This window comes from Leptopilina heterotoma, unplaced genomic scaffold, assembly GCF_015476425.1.
Source record: "Leptopilina heterotoma isolate Lh14 unplaced genomic scaffold, ASM1547642v1 Lhet_180, whole genome shotgun sequence".
Classification (NCBI taxonomy): Eukaryota; Metazoa; Arthropoda; class Insecta; order Hymenoptera; family Figitidae; genus Leptopilina; species Leptopilina heterotoma.
This window is the reverse complement of record NW_025110897.1, coordinates 1,302,849-1,323,539: the sequence shown is the minus strand read 5'-3', so window position 1 is coordinate 1,323,539 and position 20,691 is coordinate 1,302,849. Positions and strand designations below refer to the sequence as shown.

Below are 20,691 nucleotides of genomic sequence, written 5' to 3'. Positions count from 1 at the left end.
CTTTTATGTTCTTCATCAGATTCTGTATCTGCAATATTAGTTGTATCAAAATTTTTATTTATTACAAGTATTAGAGTTGTGCAAAAAGCTCGATCGAGTATCTCAAGCTTTTCGTTTTTCTAGCAGAGCTGAGCAGAATCAATCCGAACTTGAATCAAATTCCATCCGACACGTGCAGTATTAAACCTAAAATAATTTTGAGCACTTGAATTTTTCGAGCACTCAAATATTTTTGAGTAACTAAAACTCGAGCCTGGCTCGAGCTCGACCATGCTATTCGAGCTTTTTGCACACCTCTAACAAGTATAAATTTAAAAATATTAAAAATATTTGTTATCCCACATGTACAAAAATGACGCTTTTAGATACCTGACGACGGAAAGTAAAGTCATTTTTTTGTTCGACCGTATGAAATTGGCGTTTATTTTCTCCTATTTTCAATAATAACAGCTGATCCCATGCGTTATTTTTGCCCATGGGAGAAAATGAACGCTATGTTCATAAAAATCGGACCTATGAGCTGAACTTAAGTTTTATATATCTTTCATTACCTACACCGAAAAAATTCTTGTACATTCATTCTGCACGCCATCTGTGCCAGTTTTACATAACTGACGTACATTATGTACAGCGTTCGTGCCAAACTTTACGTAACCCGTGTAGAAATTTGAGTTGGGTTTTGATAGGGTCAACGCTATATTTCCCTACTGCTAGCAGGGTTCTGGAAGGGAAAATCTTGCCGGGCCCCGGGATTTAGCGGACAGCGAGGAATGGTAGGTTGGGAACTAGCGTGGTTTCTCTATGATTGCCCTACTAGGGATAAAAGGGCCCCGCTAGGTCCCTGATAGTTCCTTTCAATCGCTCGGTTTATTAAATATTCTAAAAAAATATATATACAGGAAATATATTTGTAAAAATAATTTTATTATAGTGTTAATTAATAGTATAATATTTATACAAATATATGGGACATTCCACGTCAACACAGACAGAGCTCTAAACAAAAATTGCTTTGATGGATTTAAACGTTCTAGGGCTTAAAAGATTTCTACGTTCATGTACTTTAAGATGCCGATGGGCGTTTTTTGCAAAATTCCATTTCCGATGCCAATAGAACTGTCAAAAGTCAAAAGGTCCAAAAATCTCAAAATACTTTTATGAATTAAAAGCAAAAAACGAGGTAAATTATTCTGTAACTCATTCTTTATCAGTTTTTAGGGTTCCCGAATATAAAACTAAAGTTTTTTTTTAAAATCCAAAATGGCGAATTCAATATGGCGGACAAAATTCAAATTTGATCAGATTCGATTAAAACTTGTTACTCGGGGGTTTTTAGGGTCGCTGATTACGAATCTGAAGTCACTTTAAAAAAATTCAAAATGGCGGATTCAATATGGCGGAAAAAATTTTTAAATTTGATCCGATTCCCTTAAAACGTGTTACTCGGGGGCTTTTGGGGTCGCAGATTATGAATATGAAGTTACTTTGTAGAAATTCAAAATGGCGGATCAAATTTTTTAATTTGATCAGATTTAATTAAAAAATGTTACTCGGTGGTTTTTAGCGTATCTGATTATGAATTTGAAGTCTCAAACACAAAGTAACTTCATATTCATAATCTGCGACCCCAAAAGCCCCCGAGTAACACGTTTTAAGGGAATCGGATCAAATTTGAAAATTTTTTCCGCCATATTGAATCCGCCATTTTGAATTTTTTTAAAGTGACTTCAGATTCGTAATCAGCGACCCTAAAAACCCCCGAGTAACAAGTTTTAATCGAATCTGATCAAATTTGAATTTTGTCCGCCATATTGAATTCGCCATTTTAAATTTTTAAAAAAAAACTTTAGATTTTTATTCGGGAACCCTAAAAACTGATAAAGAATGAGTTACAGAATAATTTACCTCGTTTTTTGCTTTTAATTCATAAAAGTATTTTGAGTTTTTTGGACCTTTTGACTTTTGACAGTTCTATTGGCATCGGAAATGGAATTTTGCAAAAAACGCCCATCGGCATCTTAAAGTACATGAACGTAGAAATCTTTTAAGCCCTAGAACGTTTAAATCCATCAAAGCAATTTTTGTTTAGAGCTCTGTCCGTGTTGACGTGGAATGTCCCAATATATATAATATATACATATACATTTATAAAATATTTCGAAAGTGAAATTATTTTAATATTTTTTAAGAGAGTAAAAGTATTTATTAAAAAATTAGCATTAATCTATGAGGTTTCATTTTGTTCTTCTCCAGGAAGTTCAGCAGTCTTTTTATTTCTCTGACTACGTCCGCCATTCCAATCTTTGGCGTTTGGAAGAACGTTGCCCAATTCAAATAGATAAGTTTTTTCCGTAAGAGGATTTAATGTTTTTTCTTCAGTGTGTGTAATTGAAATCGTTGCTAAAACATGATATATTTATCAAAAGTGAAAATTAAGGAAAGTTAATTATTATTTCGCGTCGCGAAGAAAGTTACATAAGAAGCAAAATCGTACAGTTTAAGTTCGTCATGTTTTAAGCGGAAATTATGTCTAAGCTTTTATCACATTTAAAATTTTAATAAAAAATATTTTTTATTTTACAAAATTAAAAAAGAATCCTTTATGAAAGTAAAATGATAACAAACATGACCTATAAGATTTTTCTTCTAAGGTACCTTTCTTCGCGACGCGTTACAATTAAATAATTTATTTTGTTTCTAAAGAACAACATTAATTTCATTCAAAAAACATATTTTTACATTTTAGAATAATATAACAATTTTATAATAAAATAATAATTCCATATTTAATATTTTGTATTACTCAGTTATATTTAAATGAAAAGTGGAAATAATTAATTTGTGTTGTTTTAATTGTCTTGATGTCAAAAATTTATAAATTTCATCTAAAAGCAGCTTTTAATAGTTTTCTTGAAATAATAAATGAATTTAAAGAAGTTACCGAACATACTCTTAGACATTTTCGTATCCTTGTAAATCTTTTTGGTCTTGTTATTACTATTTTTTAATGTTACAAATTGGAGAGCCACATTTTTTGACAAATATTTTTTCAATATATTTGTAATTGTTTTTCTTAATTCCAGTTTGTTATCATAAATTATCCAGCCTTTTGGTACAACATCAATATCTTTATTGCCTTCCGATAACTCTTCACCGTTGTCATGCAAGAATTCAATCAATTGAAACTTTTTTATTTGAGGGTTCATTGAATTTGAAGGTTTTGATGTCATTTTGGAGACCTTTAAGAAAATTTATTTATTTTTAATATTTATTTACAGCTTATATTAAAACTTTTATACTAATCTAATTTAATATAAGCAAAATAAAATCAACAAATGAAATTATAAGTAATACTAATTATAATTTCATTCTAACGGCACATATTAACATTTTTCATAATTTTGTAAAACAAACTTCACCTTGAAAGATCATCAAGTTAATTAAAGCAACCTGATGAAATTAATACAACTAAACACAAAAAAATTAATACAATTTTTTTCACATTAATAGAGCTGGAGTATTTGTATCGCGTAAAGAAATCGAAAACTAAATACAATATAACTAAAAGTTAAAGACAAAAATCATAACAAATGGTCGCCATTTGCATAAAATGTTGACTTTAAGCAAACATGAATAAGGAATCATTTATACTTACCTTGGTATTATAGGCTCCACATAAAAAATATTTGCACCAACTTTTCACACTTCTAAATACTTAAATTGAATTTTTATTTTATTTTATTATAGTGAAGCAAAGTTTCAAAACATGAATCTGGACACAAGCCGACGGAAAAGATCTACAAGGAAACTGCCAATAAATGCTATTGGTTTCTAGGGAATTAAGTAAACGGAAACAACGAATAGCATTAAAGAAACAAAGCATGCGCACTTTAATATTTTCCTTTACGTGGCGTCAAACAGGCGCTGGTGACGATCACGTAATAAAGCGCCAAATTTAAAAAGTTCAAATGAATATTAATTAACATATTTTTAAAGTATTGAAAAATATTTTTCAAAATATAACAATTAAATTGTAAATAATAAAAGAAGAGCAATTTGAAATGAGTTAATAAGTAATTAATTATTAATTATGATTAATTTATATTTATTTGAGTCTTACTAGATATGTGCAAAAAGCCCGAAACCCGATCGGGTAATTTCGGGCTTTTCACTTTTCGGGTCGGGCTTAGTCAGTTCGGGTTCGGGCCGGGTCGAGCTTGTTTACATACCCGAAATCTTTCGGGTACCCGACCACATTCGGGTTCTCAAAATTTTCGGATACCCGACTACATCGTCGGGTTAGCGCAATATCATACTTATTCGACAAACAAGGCAAGAACATACTTATTCAGAAAAAAGGCAAGAACATGCTTATTCAAAATATAAAGTAAAAACAAACGAATTCGCAAATTAACCTTTTTAGTCAGACTTTAAATTATCAAGAATATTATAATTTTATTTCAATAATACTTTTCATATTAGAAAAACAAAATATAAAAAAAATCATTCTCAATGAAACTAAATAAAAATTATTATTTGTAAAACAATTGTACAAAAGTAAAATTTAAAATCTGACTAAAAAGGTTAATTTGCGAATTCGTTTGTTTTTACTTTATATTTTGAATAAGCATGTTCTTGCCTTTTTTATGAATAAGTATGTTCTTGCCTTGTTTGTCGAATAAGTATGATATTGCGCTAACCCGACGACATTCGGGTTCTCGAAATTTTCGGGTACCCGACTACATTCCGGTTCTCGAAATCGCTTAAGCATGCGTAGCCAAGATCAAATCAAGATTATTCATTTTTGTAGTGAACACACCGAAAAAAATGCCTAGGACCCGTATACCAGGAATTGACTAGGTTTCCTAATTACGAGAGGAGCCAACTATAGAATCCTTTTCAAAGTAATAAAATTCAAGCATAGTTAAAGTGACCAGGAAAATTAGTCGATGCAATCAGGAAAAAATAGTCAAATTGACTAGGATAATAATATTAGATTTACACTGTGTATCATAATTATTTGAAATTATTAATCGAATTCTTATTATCCAATAAAAGAGAAAAAGTAAATATAATTAAAAAAATAATTAATTATTTTATTAAACATATTTATATTTAACTTTGCATTTATATACCTTATTAGAATTAATTTAAACTTATGAAATAAATATTTGACGCAGGGGCGACGCGAACACCTGAACCTAACGAATACGCACTTTGAAACCTGGAACGATAACCACTACACTAAACACGACTTGGTATTTTAATTTTTTAATAGACACTAGATTTTCGAGTCAAAATACAATACTTAATCAGATGATGTTTTATACATTTCAAGTACACAATTTTATACACTTGTCAAAAACTATTTATTTTTAATTATTTATGCCATTAAAATGAAAATAAATTTAAATACACAAATTATTAAAAAGGTAAATTTTCAAACACACTGCGCGATTAAAATAGTAAAAATGTTGTCACCACGTGTGTAAAAACTTCGACGATTTATATTGAAACCTAACCAAAAAATCTGAAAGAATTGACTAATATAATTAAATAGTTTACTTTCTAAAACGTGGACTATCTATATTTCCAGAGGTTCCGAGAAACCAGCAATTTTGATCTATGTAAGAACTCCATTTTATGTATAAAAAATAGACGCGAGTAATGATAAAAAATCGTTTTACGAAATCACGATAAATAACGCGAAAGATATAGAGGTAAACACTGTCAGAACAGAAGCAGACGCGTGCGCATTATGGAAATAGGCAAAATTACTAAAATCCTAGTCAATTTGACTAGGATTTGCAGGGTTGTTTTTGCTAGGCTTGAATTTGTTGAATCAACCTAGCGATCCTAACCATAATGATTAGGAATCCTTATTACTTTTATTAGATAAAGATTAACTATAGGGTCATAGTTAATAATACCATCGAGATTTTTTTCGGTGCACAAAAATAGGATGCCAAACTTGATCGCATAGTTCTCTAAGAATTTAATTATAGTTAATGGTAACCCGAAATTTTCGGGTGACCCGAATGGATTCGGGTACCCGAAAATTTCGGGAACCTGATATTTTTGAGTACCCGAATACATTCGGGTTCTCGAAATTTTCGGGTACCCGATACATCGAATACATAATAATATAGAATTATATATATTAATTATAATTATATTATATTATTATACAATTATATACCATCATGATTTAAAAAAATGTTATTTGTACTTTTTTATATATATATGGGACATTCCACGTCAACACGGACAGAGCTCTAAACGAGGTAAATTATTCTGTAACTCATTCTTTATCAGTTTTTAGGGTTCCCGAATATAAATCTAAAGTTTTTTTTAAAAATCCAAAATGGCGAATTCAATATGGCGGACAAAATTCAAATTTGATCAGATTTGATTAAAACTTGTTACTCGGGGGTTATTAGGGTCGCTGATTACGAATCTGAAGTCACTTTTTAAAAATTAAAAATGGCGGATCCAATATGGCGGAAAAAATTTTCAAATTTGATCCGATTCCCTTAAAACGTGTTACTCGGGGGCTTTTGGAGTCGCAGATTATGAATATAAAGTTACTTTGTGTTTGAGACTTCAAATTCATAATCAGATACGCTAAAAACCACCGAGTAACACTTTTTAATTAAATCTGATCAAATTAAAAAATTTGATCCGCCATTTTGAATTTCTACAAAGTAACTTCATATTCATAATCTGCGACCCCAAAAGCCTCCGAGTAACTTTTTTGCTTTTAATTCATAAAAGTATTTTGAGATTTTTGGACCTTTTGACTTTTGACAGTTCTATTGGCATCGGAAATGGAATTTTGCAAAAAACGCCCATCGCCATCTTAAAGTACATGAATGTAGAAATCTTTTAAGCCCTAGAACGTTTAAATCTATCAAAGCAATTTTTGTTTAGAGCTCTGTCCGTGTTGACGTGGAATGTCCCATATATATAATTTTAAAAACGAAAAAAAACGTATTCCTTAATTTAATGCAAAAAAGGAATGACAAACAATTCCAAAGGACCATCTTTCTCAAACGACATTTCTAATTTGACCAATTTACTAGCAACTGATGTTATTGAAGTGGTAACAAATCTGTTTGAAGGTGTGCTATGTAAATTCCACATATTAAATTTTTCAGAACAAGTTGGATAATTGTAAATAGGTTTTTTTTGTTCTAAATCTGACCTTGAATTTTCAAACTTTCGTTGTCAAAAAACATTCTGGTCACGCTTACAATATTTTTATTGTGCAGAAGAATCATATTATTAGGAGAATTCGTTGAGATTATCATTTCTTTAAATTTAATTTTTGTGGCATCACCATTTGCACTTGTTTTTAAAACTTCCATAGGTGGTGGTAACGTTACTTTTTTTTGACTTTACACTACGCTCTTCATGAAGTCTTCTGCACACTAGTGCTAGTGGACGGTTTGGTGTTCGAAGTTTTCTTTTTATTTTGCCCAAGAAACTTTCGAATTCAAAAGCAGTAATGCGACTCAAATTACATTTCATATTTACATCATTACTTATGTAGAGCAAATGATGCGAATTGAGAGTTTGAGATGCAGCACCATAAAATTGTTCCATTTCTGTAAAAAATGATTTTAAATAAACTGACTCATGTTGATTGTATTGATGGCAAAACTCTTCGGAACACAAAATCCTAGAAGCTGTATGTAAAACTAAAAAATGTTCATATAAGTCTTTTTTTAAGTGTTTTTTCAAAACAATGGGCCCGCAGTAAAGTAAAAAGAACCTTAACTCCGTAGCTTTCCACTTAGCAATAGATGATGTCGACCTTGATTTTCTTTGGAATTCTATTGAATTCCAAATTTGTATCTGAGGAGCTAAAGATTCCATACGTCTATTCAGCTCGTTTCTATCATCCACCCGTAACTTGGCCCTCGAATTTCTATCAGTCCAGTAGTGAATCAATTTTTTCATAATTCCTAAATATAAAAGATGCATTGTGTCCAAAACAAATACTGTAACTAAATTTATGAAAGGCTGTATACGTTCCAATGGTGAATGACCGTGATGATGTCGTGGCTGACGAAAATTTCGAAAAGATTCGTCCGTTCTTTCCGTTGCTTCCGTAGAAGAAAAAACAGTAGTACCTTCTACAGTTTTTCCTACCACTTCACACCTTTCGCAAGCCTCTTTACCTTTATGACCAAGAGTTTTTTTTAAAAAAGCTCTTGCTGGTGTGTCACTTATGATGCATTTTAATACGATACTTGAATGGATATTGTCGATAATGATTCCATCTCGTTGAAGCTCATTGACTTCTTCGATAAAATCTTCTAAATATTCATCTACGCTGCCTGGTTTTGTTTGACCAAAATATATTGCAATGGCAAATACCTCATAAATGTCTGGATCGAAGATCACTTTACAAGATACACTAGAACCTCCAACGATTGCATCTCTATCTATTGCAGTTGTTTACGAAAGTTTGGTGGTCATCCGCTAGGGGGGTGAGAGGGGAGGACACCGCCATATTAATGCGAAGGCAGTATTGTACTAAGTTTAGTGTTCTTTTGCGCCCCGTTTTTTAAAGTTGTATTTTCATATTTCAACATGAGACTGAAAAAGGTCAAAAACGTAAAAGAACGCACTTAGACATTGAAACTAAACATAATATTTTAAAAAAAATAAAAAATGGCGAGGATAAAAATGACATTTTACGCCAATACAAAATATGTGAGAGTGTACGGCCCTGAGTGTTGACACTTTTATGGAAAGATGGCGCCAAGGTGAAAACCTCCATCTATTGCACACAAGAAGGTCACGCTGCAATCGTTGGAGGTTCTAGTGTATAGGCCAAAACTGATCATCCCCTGACTTTTTGATTGGCATACCATCAGAATTAATTATTAACTCGATTTTCCCATCCTTGTGCAACTCCGGATTTATACAGCTTTGTAAACCTTGTTCTATCCCAAAATATACAAAATGTCCTGGATTTCCTTTGGCATTAATCATTTTAATAATATTATACTCAGCATCAACAGTTCGTAAAAGTGTTTTAGTGGTTTTAGGTAATGTCGGAAGAAGATTTAGTCTTAAATATTGAGAAGTTCGTCCATATTTTGTTGACTAATTTTTAATGCGAAATTACGTAACTTTTCTATTTCTGGTGGTAGATTATATTGGGGCATTTCTGGCATCATAAAATCATCATTAGAATTATTTGAATTTTTAGAAGAATCACTGCTATATTCGTCATTGTTGAGTTCTGCCAAATCCTGCATTAAATATTTTTCCTCGTTGCCGATTTCCAGGCTTAATTCTTCATTAGAAGTATTTATCTTCTTATCTTCATGAATCGATCGTACGATATCTTCAATTTCATTGGACTTTTGACCACTTGACAGACCTAAAAAATGTGCAATACGCAATAAATTATTATGAAAAATATTAGTCTTTAATATAACAATTATTTGTAAGTGAAAAATTACATACTCAGATAATATATATTTACATTAGAACTATTTGAAACAAAAAATAAAAACAACACTGTATCTTATAACATTTATTTTTAATATATTCTGTTTATTCACTAATTATCATGTTTGAAACAAGATGTCAATTATTCCAAATTATACTTACGAGAATTTCGATAATTCGACAATTTACTACTTTGAAAAAAAATTGCTTAAAAAAAATTTAAAGAACTTATTCTATTATATACAATGTAAAAAATAAACGGAAAAAACCTTCACCAGAAATAGCGAAAGTATTAATTTAAACAATTAAAAATTTCGCTAAAATAGCAAAATTTGTAGCTGTTATAGGTAACTAATTTTTTCTGTGTAGATGTAAAAATTTAATTTTAATTTTGATTTTTATAGTGTATATCTATATAATTAATTGAATTTTCTAACCTCAAAATAGTAGTGGCATACATTTTAACTCTAATCACATATAAATGTTGCTGACCTAATATTAAATATTATTACATAAAATATTGTTAAATTGATAATTTGTAACATAATCTTATTATTTACCTGCTAATAAAGGATGTGAATTAGCCAAGTCAGCTGATAACTTGTCGAATTCCATCTGATCTTCAACATATTGCATTCTGCTGGTTAATTCTGTGCGCACGGATTTCATTTTACGATATTTTTTGCTACGCAATCGAGCTTGTTCTTTTTGTTTCTCATTATTATTCATTTTTTCTTGCTTGAGATTAATGTATCATCTTTTTTACACAAAATCAGTATACTAAATGACACGAGGAAAGCAAAGAAAAACAACATGTGACAGAATATCGACGTTGGATAAAATCGATGTATCGACTCGATACCTTTGACCAGAATTAGGGAAGGGTCTAAGTAGTTTTTTCTAATCGGAAGTGCCTCTCTAGATTTCAAGCGGGATCTAGATAGGTATTCCCAGTCAGAATTTCTTCACTAGAATCTAATAAGATTCTAGTCAGATATTTCTAGGCTAGATTATCTGGCGTGGTCCTAGCCAGAATCCAACTATTAGTAGGGAAACTTAGGGAAATTTCTACACGGGAAGATGTCTCGAAATGCACCGCAGACACACATAATGAAATGCTCTTTTCTGTCACTGACTTCCTGCATCTGACGTCCCAAAATTTTTCCGTGTATATATGGGACCGAGGCAGGAAGCTGAGTAACCTAATTGCGACAGTTCGGGGCTGGCTACCAATTAAGATGTTCGGTGTCACGGCTGTCATCCGATTAAAATCATTGGAAAGTATAAGAATGGAGTTCCGTACTCTGTTTTTCCGGATCAAAGGTTAGTGCCTAAAATGTTTCTTTCTCGTTAACCACCACCGGAGTACAGTGTAACCGATAAACAAGGCTGAGTCGTAGGACCGCATGGCAAGCCGATAGGACGCCGCTATTTTCGGTCGACCAACGTACAGCACCGGCGTGTGGAAGTTCTCACTTTCTCAATTTATATAGTGTGTTTAAAATAAAACACATACTTTGAGAGAAAGTGATTTTCAGTATTGTTTAGGTGTTAATAGAGCTTGGGTCTGTCTCTTTCCTTTTTAAACGGCACTCACGCCCTATTGTTTAAAATTGCAGGCAACTTCGTAGAAATAAAATATTAAGCTCAGTTCAGGGGTAACTTGGAAAAGTTCTTGTTTTGTTTCATCATCTGGGTAGTTTACCTACCTAGCGTCAGGGATGTTTCTTAAAACGGGTCATCGATCGATTTCTACTACAGCTTTTTACTCGTTCAAGATGTAACATATTGTTTTACATAACGTATACTTACCTTCAACTGTATTCTCTCCTGCAACAATATTTAAATATTGTTAGGGTCTATTTAACAAGGTGACTACGAAAGAAGATGAGTATTATGATTTATAAATGGAGATTAAAAGGATTTAAGTATGTGACATTAAAAAAAATTCTATACTATTGACAATAATAAATATTGGAACTTGCTTTCTATGTTAGATCCAGAACGAACGTCTATAACAAGATAAATTAGATTGTTTATTGTTTTTTATTGTACTGTAATGTTTGTAAAATATCTACTAAAAATCTAGATATATGGAACAAAGATTAAATAATGCTATATAAAAGAATGTTATAAATTGAATATACCGTCATGAATCGCGGCCATGGTATCTGTAATAGAATAAAAATTGTAATAGTGTCACTTATCTGTTATGAATTTTATTTAAAATATTTCTGCTGTGATATTTTTCTTCTACAGCTGTTTACTTGTTCGAGATGTAACATATTGTTTTACAAAGCGTATCACCGTCAATACTGTCCTCTTGAATCTTTCGATTTCACGTTCAGTGACTCAACTTAAGTGTGTACTGTTGATCTATTACCACATGATTTAGGGAGCTTTCGACGTTCGCGCTAGGGCCGCTGTAAGTATAAGTCACAGCGCTTATCTAGAAAATACCCTAAATCATATGGTAATAGACCAACAGTACACAGTCTGCTGTCAAAATTTATTTATTTACATTTTAACAAAATTTTATATTTCCTGTTCGTTATCAGCATTTTTACACATTAAATCAATGAGTCTTTTTGATTAAAATGCAAAATCGAGTCAGTGAACGTGAAATCGAAAGATTCAAGAGGATAGTATTGACGGTGAAAAAGCAGGATTGGCAGAATGCCCTTAATACGGTTTTCACGCGACAACGTATTGGCAGAAACTCACCACCAATACTATTCGCTCTCTTCCAATACTTTTTTTTACTAGGTATATAAAAGAATGTTATAAATTGTATATACTGTCATGAATCGCGGCCATCATATCTGTAATAGAATAAAAACTGTAATACTCTCTCTTATCTGTTGTGAATTTCATTAAAAATATTTTTGCTGTAATAAATCTCTACCACAGCTGTTTACTCGTTCGAGATGTAACATATTGTTTTACATAGCGTAGTCTTACCTTCAACGTTATTCTCTTCTGCAACAATATTTAAATATTGTTAAGGTCTATTTAACAAGGTGACTAAGAAAGAAGATAAGTATTATGTATATAAATGGAGATTAGAAGGATTTTAATATATGACATTTTTAAAAAATTCTATACTATTGACAATAATAAATATTGGAACTTGCTTTGTATGTCAAATCCAGAAGGAATGTCTATAACAAGATAAATTAGATTATTTACTGTTTTCTTTTATACTGGAATGTTTGTAAAATATCTACTAAAAATCTAGATGTATGGAACAAAGATTAAATAATGCTATATAAAAGAATGTTATAAATTGAATATACCGTCATGAATCGCGGCCATGATATCTGTAATAGAATAAAAATTGTAATAGTGTCACTTATCTGTTACCCAGTGGGCACAGGGACGTCTAAAAGACGTCTTAGAGACGTCCCTATTTACTCGCGGACAATTCGGGGACAATGATGGTAATGTCTCTGAGTCATCAAAAAGTCAACTAAAAGACGTTCACATACCTTCAACTGTATTCTTTCCTGCAACAATATTTAAATATTGTTCAGGTCTATTTAACAAGGTGACTAAGAAAGAAGATAAGTATTATGTATATAAATGGAGATTAGAAGGATTTTAATATATGACATTTTTAAAAAATTCTATACTATTGACAATAATAAATATTTGAACTTGCTTTGTATGTTAGATCCAGAAGGAACGTCTATAACAAGATAAATTAGATTATTTATATTTTTTTATTAAAAATCTACTAAAAATCAATATGTATGGAACAAAGATTAAATAATGCTATAGAAAAAAATGCTATTAATTACTATATATACCATCATTAATATCGTCCATGATATCTGTAATAGAATAAAGGATTTTGAAAAATGGCCTTTTTTGGGGGAAAATCCTTCGTGAAAATTAAATTTCTGATTCTCTGCCTTATTCGCTGTTCCACTTTTATGTGAGAATTTCAACGACATCAGTATGCGACTTTTTTATCAAAACTTTTTGGATTTTTTTATTTTTTCTCTTTTTAAATATAATTTTTATATACAATATATTTTAGCTAAATGTGAAATTACCTTCATTTGATTTACAGTGGAACTTTTTTAGAAATTTAATTATTGTGTTGTTGAAAATATAATATGTCACTTTATGATTTTGGTTTACATTATCATTTACAAATTCTGAAAAAACAAATTTTGAATGTTATATATAATTTTGTAAAATTCTCTAGAACGCTAAATAGAAAATAGTCAAAAAATATAGTTTTCTCCATCATTGAGTGCACATCATTTTTAGGGTTTCGTGCGTCCAAGGTCTTAAACCTTCATAGTGATACTTAGGTGTCTGTCCAATAGTTTTTACTAGATTTTGAGTCCGAAGCTAGTAAGCTTCGGACTCAAAATCTAGTGTTGTCTACCGCATAATATTATATTAAATAGAATTGAAAAGGTAACAACGAAGTCAACTGTTTCTAGTTGAGTTTAAATTGTCTTTTATGAAAATGTCGGAGGAATGGTCTGCACAAAAGGATACGAAAGTTGGTCGTGGGCACCGCTACACTTAGAGTGTTTTTAACAGATGCTCGGATTAATTGAATGTTTCAATTTAATCAGTTAAGTATAATGATTAAATTAATAATTAAATTAATTAAAAAATAATAATAATAATAATAATAATAATAATAATAATAATTAAATTAATTAAAATTTCAATTAAATGATTCGGATTCAGCGACCCAAAAACATTAAGTCTACATAGTGAGACCCCCAGATCAGAACTTTTTTTTTTGTGTGGCTGTGTTATCATGTCATCCTTTTAAAATGGACGTCTTAATTTTTCTGTCGCGTCGGTCTCTTGTCGCGTTTATATAATCGCATTGTGAGTTTATTGTGTATAAATAGTGTTATAATTGTTTATTATTTATTATCGTTATTGTCTATTAGTGTTTATGTAAATTCATTTTCATGAAATATGTGTAGAGTATATAAGGAATATTATATGCTCAAATATTGTAGTTGCGTGTATAGTGTAGTGGATAGCGTTAGTGTTTAGTATGCGTTAGGTTTAGGGTTTGTGTCTCCCCCGTCGGCTAATAATTTATTTCGTAAATATGCGGTTATTCAATAAGTGGTGTGTATTAATTAACAAAAATGTGTTTAAAATATCTCAAGTGACATGGAATTTAATTAATTGAGTGATTCTAATTTTTTTGATTCCCATTTCCATTACTATGGATCACCCAACAATAGATCTTTTGCTGCCCCAACAATATACAGCCAGCCATAGAATATGGATGCAGCAACCTTAACTATGGATATCCCGTATTTTTCAATATAATATGGCTATGATATCCATGTATCTGGATGTGTCTACTATTCCTTTCTCTCCGTGTGACGCTCAAAACGAATAATTATGTATGAAATTTTAAGTTCTAAGCAATGTACAGACAACAGTCTGATTTTATATATATAGATTGTTCAGGTCTATTAAAAAATGTGTCGAAGAGATAAAATATTATGTTTACTAAAACTAAATAGACTGATGAGAAAGATTTAAATATGCTACATATTTTAAAAACTTCTTATACTACTGACAGTAATACATATTTAGACTTGCTTTGTATGTTGGATCTTGAAGGAACGTCTGTAACAAAATTATTTATTGTTCTTTATTTTACTAGATAGTTTAAAAAATGTAAATTAATAATTTAGATGTACGTAAAAGAGACTAAATAATGTCATAGTAATGAAAGTTATTGATTGAATTTACTGTCATTAATATCGTCCATGATGTCTGTAATAGAATAAAATCTGTAACACTGACACTATTCTGTTATGTAACATAAGGTACACTTACCTCCTGCTCTATTCTCTCCTGCAATAATATTCAAATATTCATAAGGCCTGTTTAACAATGTGATCAAGAAAGAAGATAATTATTGTGTTCTATAAAGGGAGTGATGAAAAACATTTTAATATTTTAAAAAATTGGTATACTAGTGATAATAATAAACATTGGGACATGCCTTGTATGTTAGATCCGGAAGGAATGTCTGTAAAAAGAAAATTTATTGTTTTTTATTATACTAGATGGTTTTAAAAATGTCTCTTAATAATCTAGATGTGTGTAAAAGAGATTAAATAATGATATAGAAAGGAATGTTTTAAATTGCATTTACCGTCAGTACTCTCGTCCATGACATCTGTAATAGAATAAAAACTGTAACACTGTCACCATTCTTTTATGTAAGTATTATAAGGTATACTACCTTCTGCTCTATTCTCTCCTACAACAATATTCAAATATTTATTAGATCTATTAAAGAATATGACCATGAAAGATGATAATTATTGTGTTTTATATGGGAGTGATGAAAAGAATTTGAACATTTCACAAAATCAGTATATTAGTGACAATAATAAATATTGAGACATGCCTTGTATGTTAGATCCGGAAGAAACGTCTGTAACAAGATCATTTATTGCTTTTTATTCTACTATATGGTTTAAAAAATGTCTATTAATAATCTAGAAAAATTTTCCACCCACCCCCCACTTAAATGATCTTACGTAATTTATCGACGGTTCTTAGGTATAATTAACAACGAAACCAAGCGAATAAAGATAAGTCGTATGTTTAACGAATGTAAGGATTAAAAAGATTTAATAGTGTGAAATATTTTTAAAAAATTTTATAATACTGGAGTAACATATAATATTGCTCGATACATTGGGACTTGCTTTGTATATTAATTGTGTATACCTGGATAAAGCACGTCCGTGAGATCTGTAATGATATAAAAACATAACTTTTAAAAGTCTTATTGTATAAAAAGTATTAATAAAGTTTGTTAAATGTCTATCAACAGCCTATATGCATGGAAAATAATTTAATAATGTTATATAAAAGCATATTAATTATGAATACCGTCATTAATCTCGTCCATGACATCTGTAATAAAATAAAAACAGAACTTTTAAAATTCATATTGTATAAAAAGTGTTAATATAGTAAGTAATACTATATTGTATTAGCTATTAGGAGAGACAGTTTCCTGGGAATCTGTTTATAAAGAATCAAAATTCAAATGGGGTTTCCTTAAACGCTTTTTTTAAACAATAAACATTTTAGACGTTTCCCAGCTTGAAATTCCCGTACAGGATCCCGACCGGATCCAGTACGGGCTTTTAGGACAAATTCCTGTGCAGGTTCCTTATATATAAAATGTTCCTGTTAACAGTGCGACCAAAAAATGGATAATTATTATGTTTTATAAATGGAGTTATGAGCGAGATTGAAAAATATAACATATTTTAAAAACTTGTTATTCTATAGTGACAGTAAGAAATATTGGACTTGCTTTGTACGTAAGATCTTAAAGGTGAGCCTGTAACAAAATAATTTATTATTCTCTATTAGGCTAAAATGTTTAAAAGGTGTTTATTAAAAATCTACATATTTGTACACTACCGGTCAAAATTGAGAGACCACCCATTTTCAAACGATTGAAAATCATTGTAAAACATAAAATGTATGGACACCTTAAAGACATCTAATGGCCAAGACATAGAACATGAATAGGACGTCTTTAAGACGTCTTAAAGTCGTCTTAAAGTCGTCTTTTTGTACAAGTCCAAAAGACGTCCGCAAAAAGACATCCTTAGGACGTCTTTTGAACAAGTGTGCCTACTGGGTTGAAACATAGCAAGTTTGAAGGCTTTGTAAAATTGTTTAATATTATTATTTTAAAAAGTCAAAAATATGGATTTTTTATTTTCTTCTTTCAGTCTGCATTTTCTATGGAAAACATTACACGTTAATGCCTATAAGCAATTCTTATAGTGTAATAAATGACCTTTAAAATAAGCCGAAGATCATTAAAAAGCGTTAATTATTTTAGAAGTTATTCAAATCTTTGTAAAACATTGAAAATGACGATTTTTTAAAAATATCTAAATGAATCATTGGCCAAACGACTTCTGAAATATCTTGTTTTTCAAAATTTTATCATCCATCAAAAAATGAACAGAAAAAAATTTTAGTTTTAATAAATCTTATGTTTTAAAACGTTTTTCATTCGCTTGAAAATGAGTGGTCTCTTAATTTTGACCAGTAGAGTAAAAGTGAATTAATAACATTATGGAAAAACAATTTTATTAAATGAATATACCGTCATAAATCACGTCCTTGATATCTGTAATAGAATAAAAACTGTAACACTGTCACTATTATGTTATGTAACACAATTATGAAGAATGTGTTTACTGGAATATAATTTTACTACTGCTGTTTACTCCTTCGGGATGTAACATTTGATTACATAATGTATATATACATACCTTCTGTTGTATTCTCTCCTTTAACAAAATTCAAAAATTGTGTATGTCTTATTTACAACTTAACCAAGAATGAGGATAAATATTATGTTTTACGAATGGAATGATCAGAATAGAATAAATTCGATTATTTGCAACACTTCCTCTGTGCTACAGGTTCTCAGCTCTTATATATACTTCCAGAATCATCTCAACGGTGAGAGAAGGCATTTTCGCCATCTGGCGGTGAAAGTATAGGAGCTACAGTAATCAATTACTAAGGAAACTATATGGGATCTCACGTAGGATTCCATATGGTTTCCTACGTTGGTCTTTACATGGGATTTTACTTGGGAATTTACGTAGAAATTAAATTATGTGAATTCCCAAGTAAAATCCCATGTAATGGGATTTTACTTTTAATTTTTTTTAATTTTAATCTAATTTAAAATTCTATGTGAAATTTCCCATGCCTAATCCTAACTAAAATCGTTATTCAATTTCCTGTATGATTTGACATGGGAATTCACATGGTTTCCTTAATGGAAGCGGGCTTTAACATGCTTTTTGACACATGATCCCATGTGGGGATTTTTAATAGGGATAGTAGTAATTTTTGAAGTTATTATCATACTACTGGACTAATTTTTTGATTTTCCATACTCTGCTTATATTAGTTTTTTGAAAAAATAACAATTGGTTATAAGAAACATAACATGTTTTTTATATAGTTTACTATATATGTTATAACATGATAAACAAGAAATATGATAGGCGCGCAATTTATTGTTTTTTATTATACTGGATTGTTTGTAAAATGTCTATCAAGAATCTATATGTATAATGTAAATAAGATGCAATAATGTTATTGAAAAGTATTACTTATCAATAAAAAATTTGAGGAACAATTAAAAAATGTCTTATAGGAACAAAGTAGCGTATATTTTACAGTAAGGCGAAATATAAAAAATTATACACTTGAAAAAACTGTAGCTTACCTGTCACACTTTGAATATTATTTCCTTCCTCCGACGAACTTGAGTCAACTGAAATGACTTCATTGATTTGATTTCTTTCGCGAATATCATTGAATAACTGATTTACTGCGTCTTTAAATGTTGACTCGTTAATTCTTATATTGAATTGTAAGTTTACATAATCTGAAATTGAATCATTTATCTTAAACTCAACATATTAAAAGAATGATAATAAATCATGATTTTTTATTGTGAAAAACTTACCGATGACAAACTTTCGAACTTTCTCAGGTATAAGACTATACAATTCATCAGAATTCTTTTCACGCTGGATTATCATATTTTTTAACTTATTTTCACCTAAGATTATTCTTATTAATTCTTTTGTCATTATTTTTGGATCATTATTATGCAGATTTGTTATGTAAATTAAATTTTCAAAACTGGTATCAATATCCCATTTCTGTAACAGTTTAACCCAAAAATCGAAGAAGATTAAATAATTATACAAAATTATATATACACAGCAATAAAAGATATCTCATTTTGAGACGGTTCGTTCGGTAAGAACTCTTTTTTAGTGACGAGTAAGATATTAGTTTTTACTCTGATAGCATCCATATATTTAGGATGTAGAGGATATTCTAACTTCTTTATAGCGTGTTCTGAAATATCTGTTTTTGTCTGTGATCAGTGTATTTTTTCATAATATCAATTTTAGAGAAGTAGGGTAAACATATGTTTCTTCAACTATAATATATGAGAGTAATGAACGCAAATCACAAAGACATAAGTCATCCATACAATTAATAATTCCCTTTTATGCAGTTAGAGTCACTGATTCTAAATCAACATCCCTATGCAAATCAATTCCTCACTTAGATTTTAAAGGGTTAATATAAATTTGTATTTGATTGCCAGTGGCATGGAAAATAATTATGTTAATTGTGTATTAATCAATTTCACTTATAAGAATTAAAAATATGCGAACCTTGGGAGAAGTTGTAGTTCCTTCGTCACCTAACTGCCGAAAACCTAAAACAAATTGATATTCAGAGTTTTAAGTTGAGCAAAAAGTGAATAGGTTATATCCTGTTCTTCGAATATTTTTTCATATCACTCAGTATAAAAATAAATTAATTATTAAATTATATAATTTATCGTTAAAAAATATCATTAAAATAATAAATATTAATTACGTATTTAATTAATTCTTTATTTTTAAAAATAAAGTTTTAGCTTATACAATAGCAGAAAAAAAGTGTTCACGACATCTATTAAATTTTTTTCAAATTAATATTTTTATTAATATTTATTAATATTTTTTATTGTGATTAGAAACATGAATTATTTTCATTACTCCACATGCTGTGAAATGACAAAACAGACAGTCCTAGCTGGCTCCGCCGCAGATATAGAAATTCGGTTCGTTAGAGTCCTCCACGCGAGAAAAGTTAAACTTTGTTAGAATTTTTTCTATTAATTTTTATAATTTATTACTTTTTAGAAAACTTTTTTGGACTATCTTGAACAACTTCTTCACTAGAAGATTTTATTTGCTCAAAATTTCCTTGTTAAATGAAGCGTTCAAAGATTATGGTGTTGAAATTTTACCGTTGGCTAATAAATATTTTTAGTTTGTTTATAAACAAACATATACACTACCGTCGGAAATTGTCGGTTTGATCGACCGAAGAGGAGAAAAAAAGACAGCTCCACTAAAATCGTAATAACTTTGACAAAAATGAAGATAGAGACTTGAATTTTTCAGATTTGGAAAGCTTATAAAATTTTGAATAAGATCAGATTTTGTTAATTTTTTTAAGGCCAGGTTACTCTAAAAAACGTGATTTTTTTCAATACATTTTATTTATAATACAAAAAATGTTAAGTAATAAATTTTTTTACATATGATAGTACATACATGACATTACTTTAAAAAATTTTTT

At 29.9% G+C, this 20,691-nt stretch overlaps 1 protein-coding gene across 11 annotated transcripts in view; it reads right to left on the bottom strand.

Moving 5' to 3' along the window:
* LOC122500030 overlaps positions 1-20,691 on the bottom strand; it is a 212,524-nt gene that overhangs the window by 108,818 nt on the left and 83,015 nt on the right. For 7 of the 11 annotated variants that reach the window (XM_043608711.1, XM_043608717.1, XM_043608719.1 and 4 more), the window contains 12 exons: positions 19,734-19,777; positions 19,007-19,205; positions 18,764-18,925; positions 17,790-17,807; positions 17,621-17,644; positions 16,811-16,837; positions 16,378-16,401; positions 16,213-16,236; positions 15,887-15,913; positions 15,719-15,736; positions 15,629-15,652; positions 15,476-15,502 (listed from right to left, as the gene is read on the bottom strand). In XM_043608711.1, the coding sequence (XP_043464646.1) occupies positions 15,476-15,502; positions 15,629-15,652; positions 15,719-15,736; positions 15,887-15,913; positions 16,213-16,236; positions 16,378-16,401; positions 16,811-16,837; positions 17,621-17,644; positions 17,790-17,807; positions 18,764-18,925; positions 19,007-19,205; positions 19,734-19,777 (618 nt within the window). The remainder of the gene's footprint in view (positions 1-15,475; positions 15,503-15,628; positions 15,653-15,718; positions 15,737-15,886; positions 15,914-16,212; positions 16,237-16,377; positions 16,402-16,810; positions 16,838-17,620; positions 17,645-17,789; positions 17,808-18,763; positions 18,926-19,006; positions 19,206-19,733; positions 19,778-20,691) is intronic. The other 4 variants (XM_043608715.1, XM_043608721.1, XM_043608720.1 and 1 more) reach the window with 1 other exon arrangement.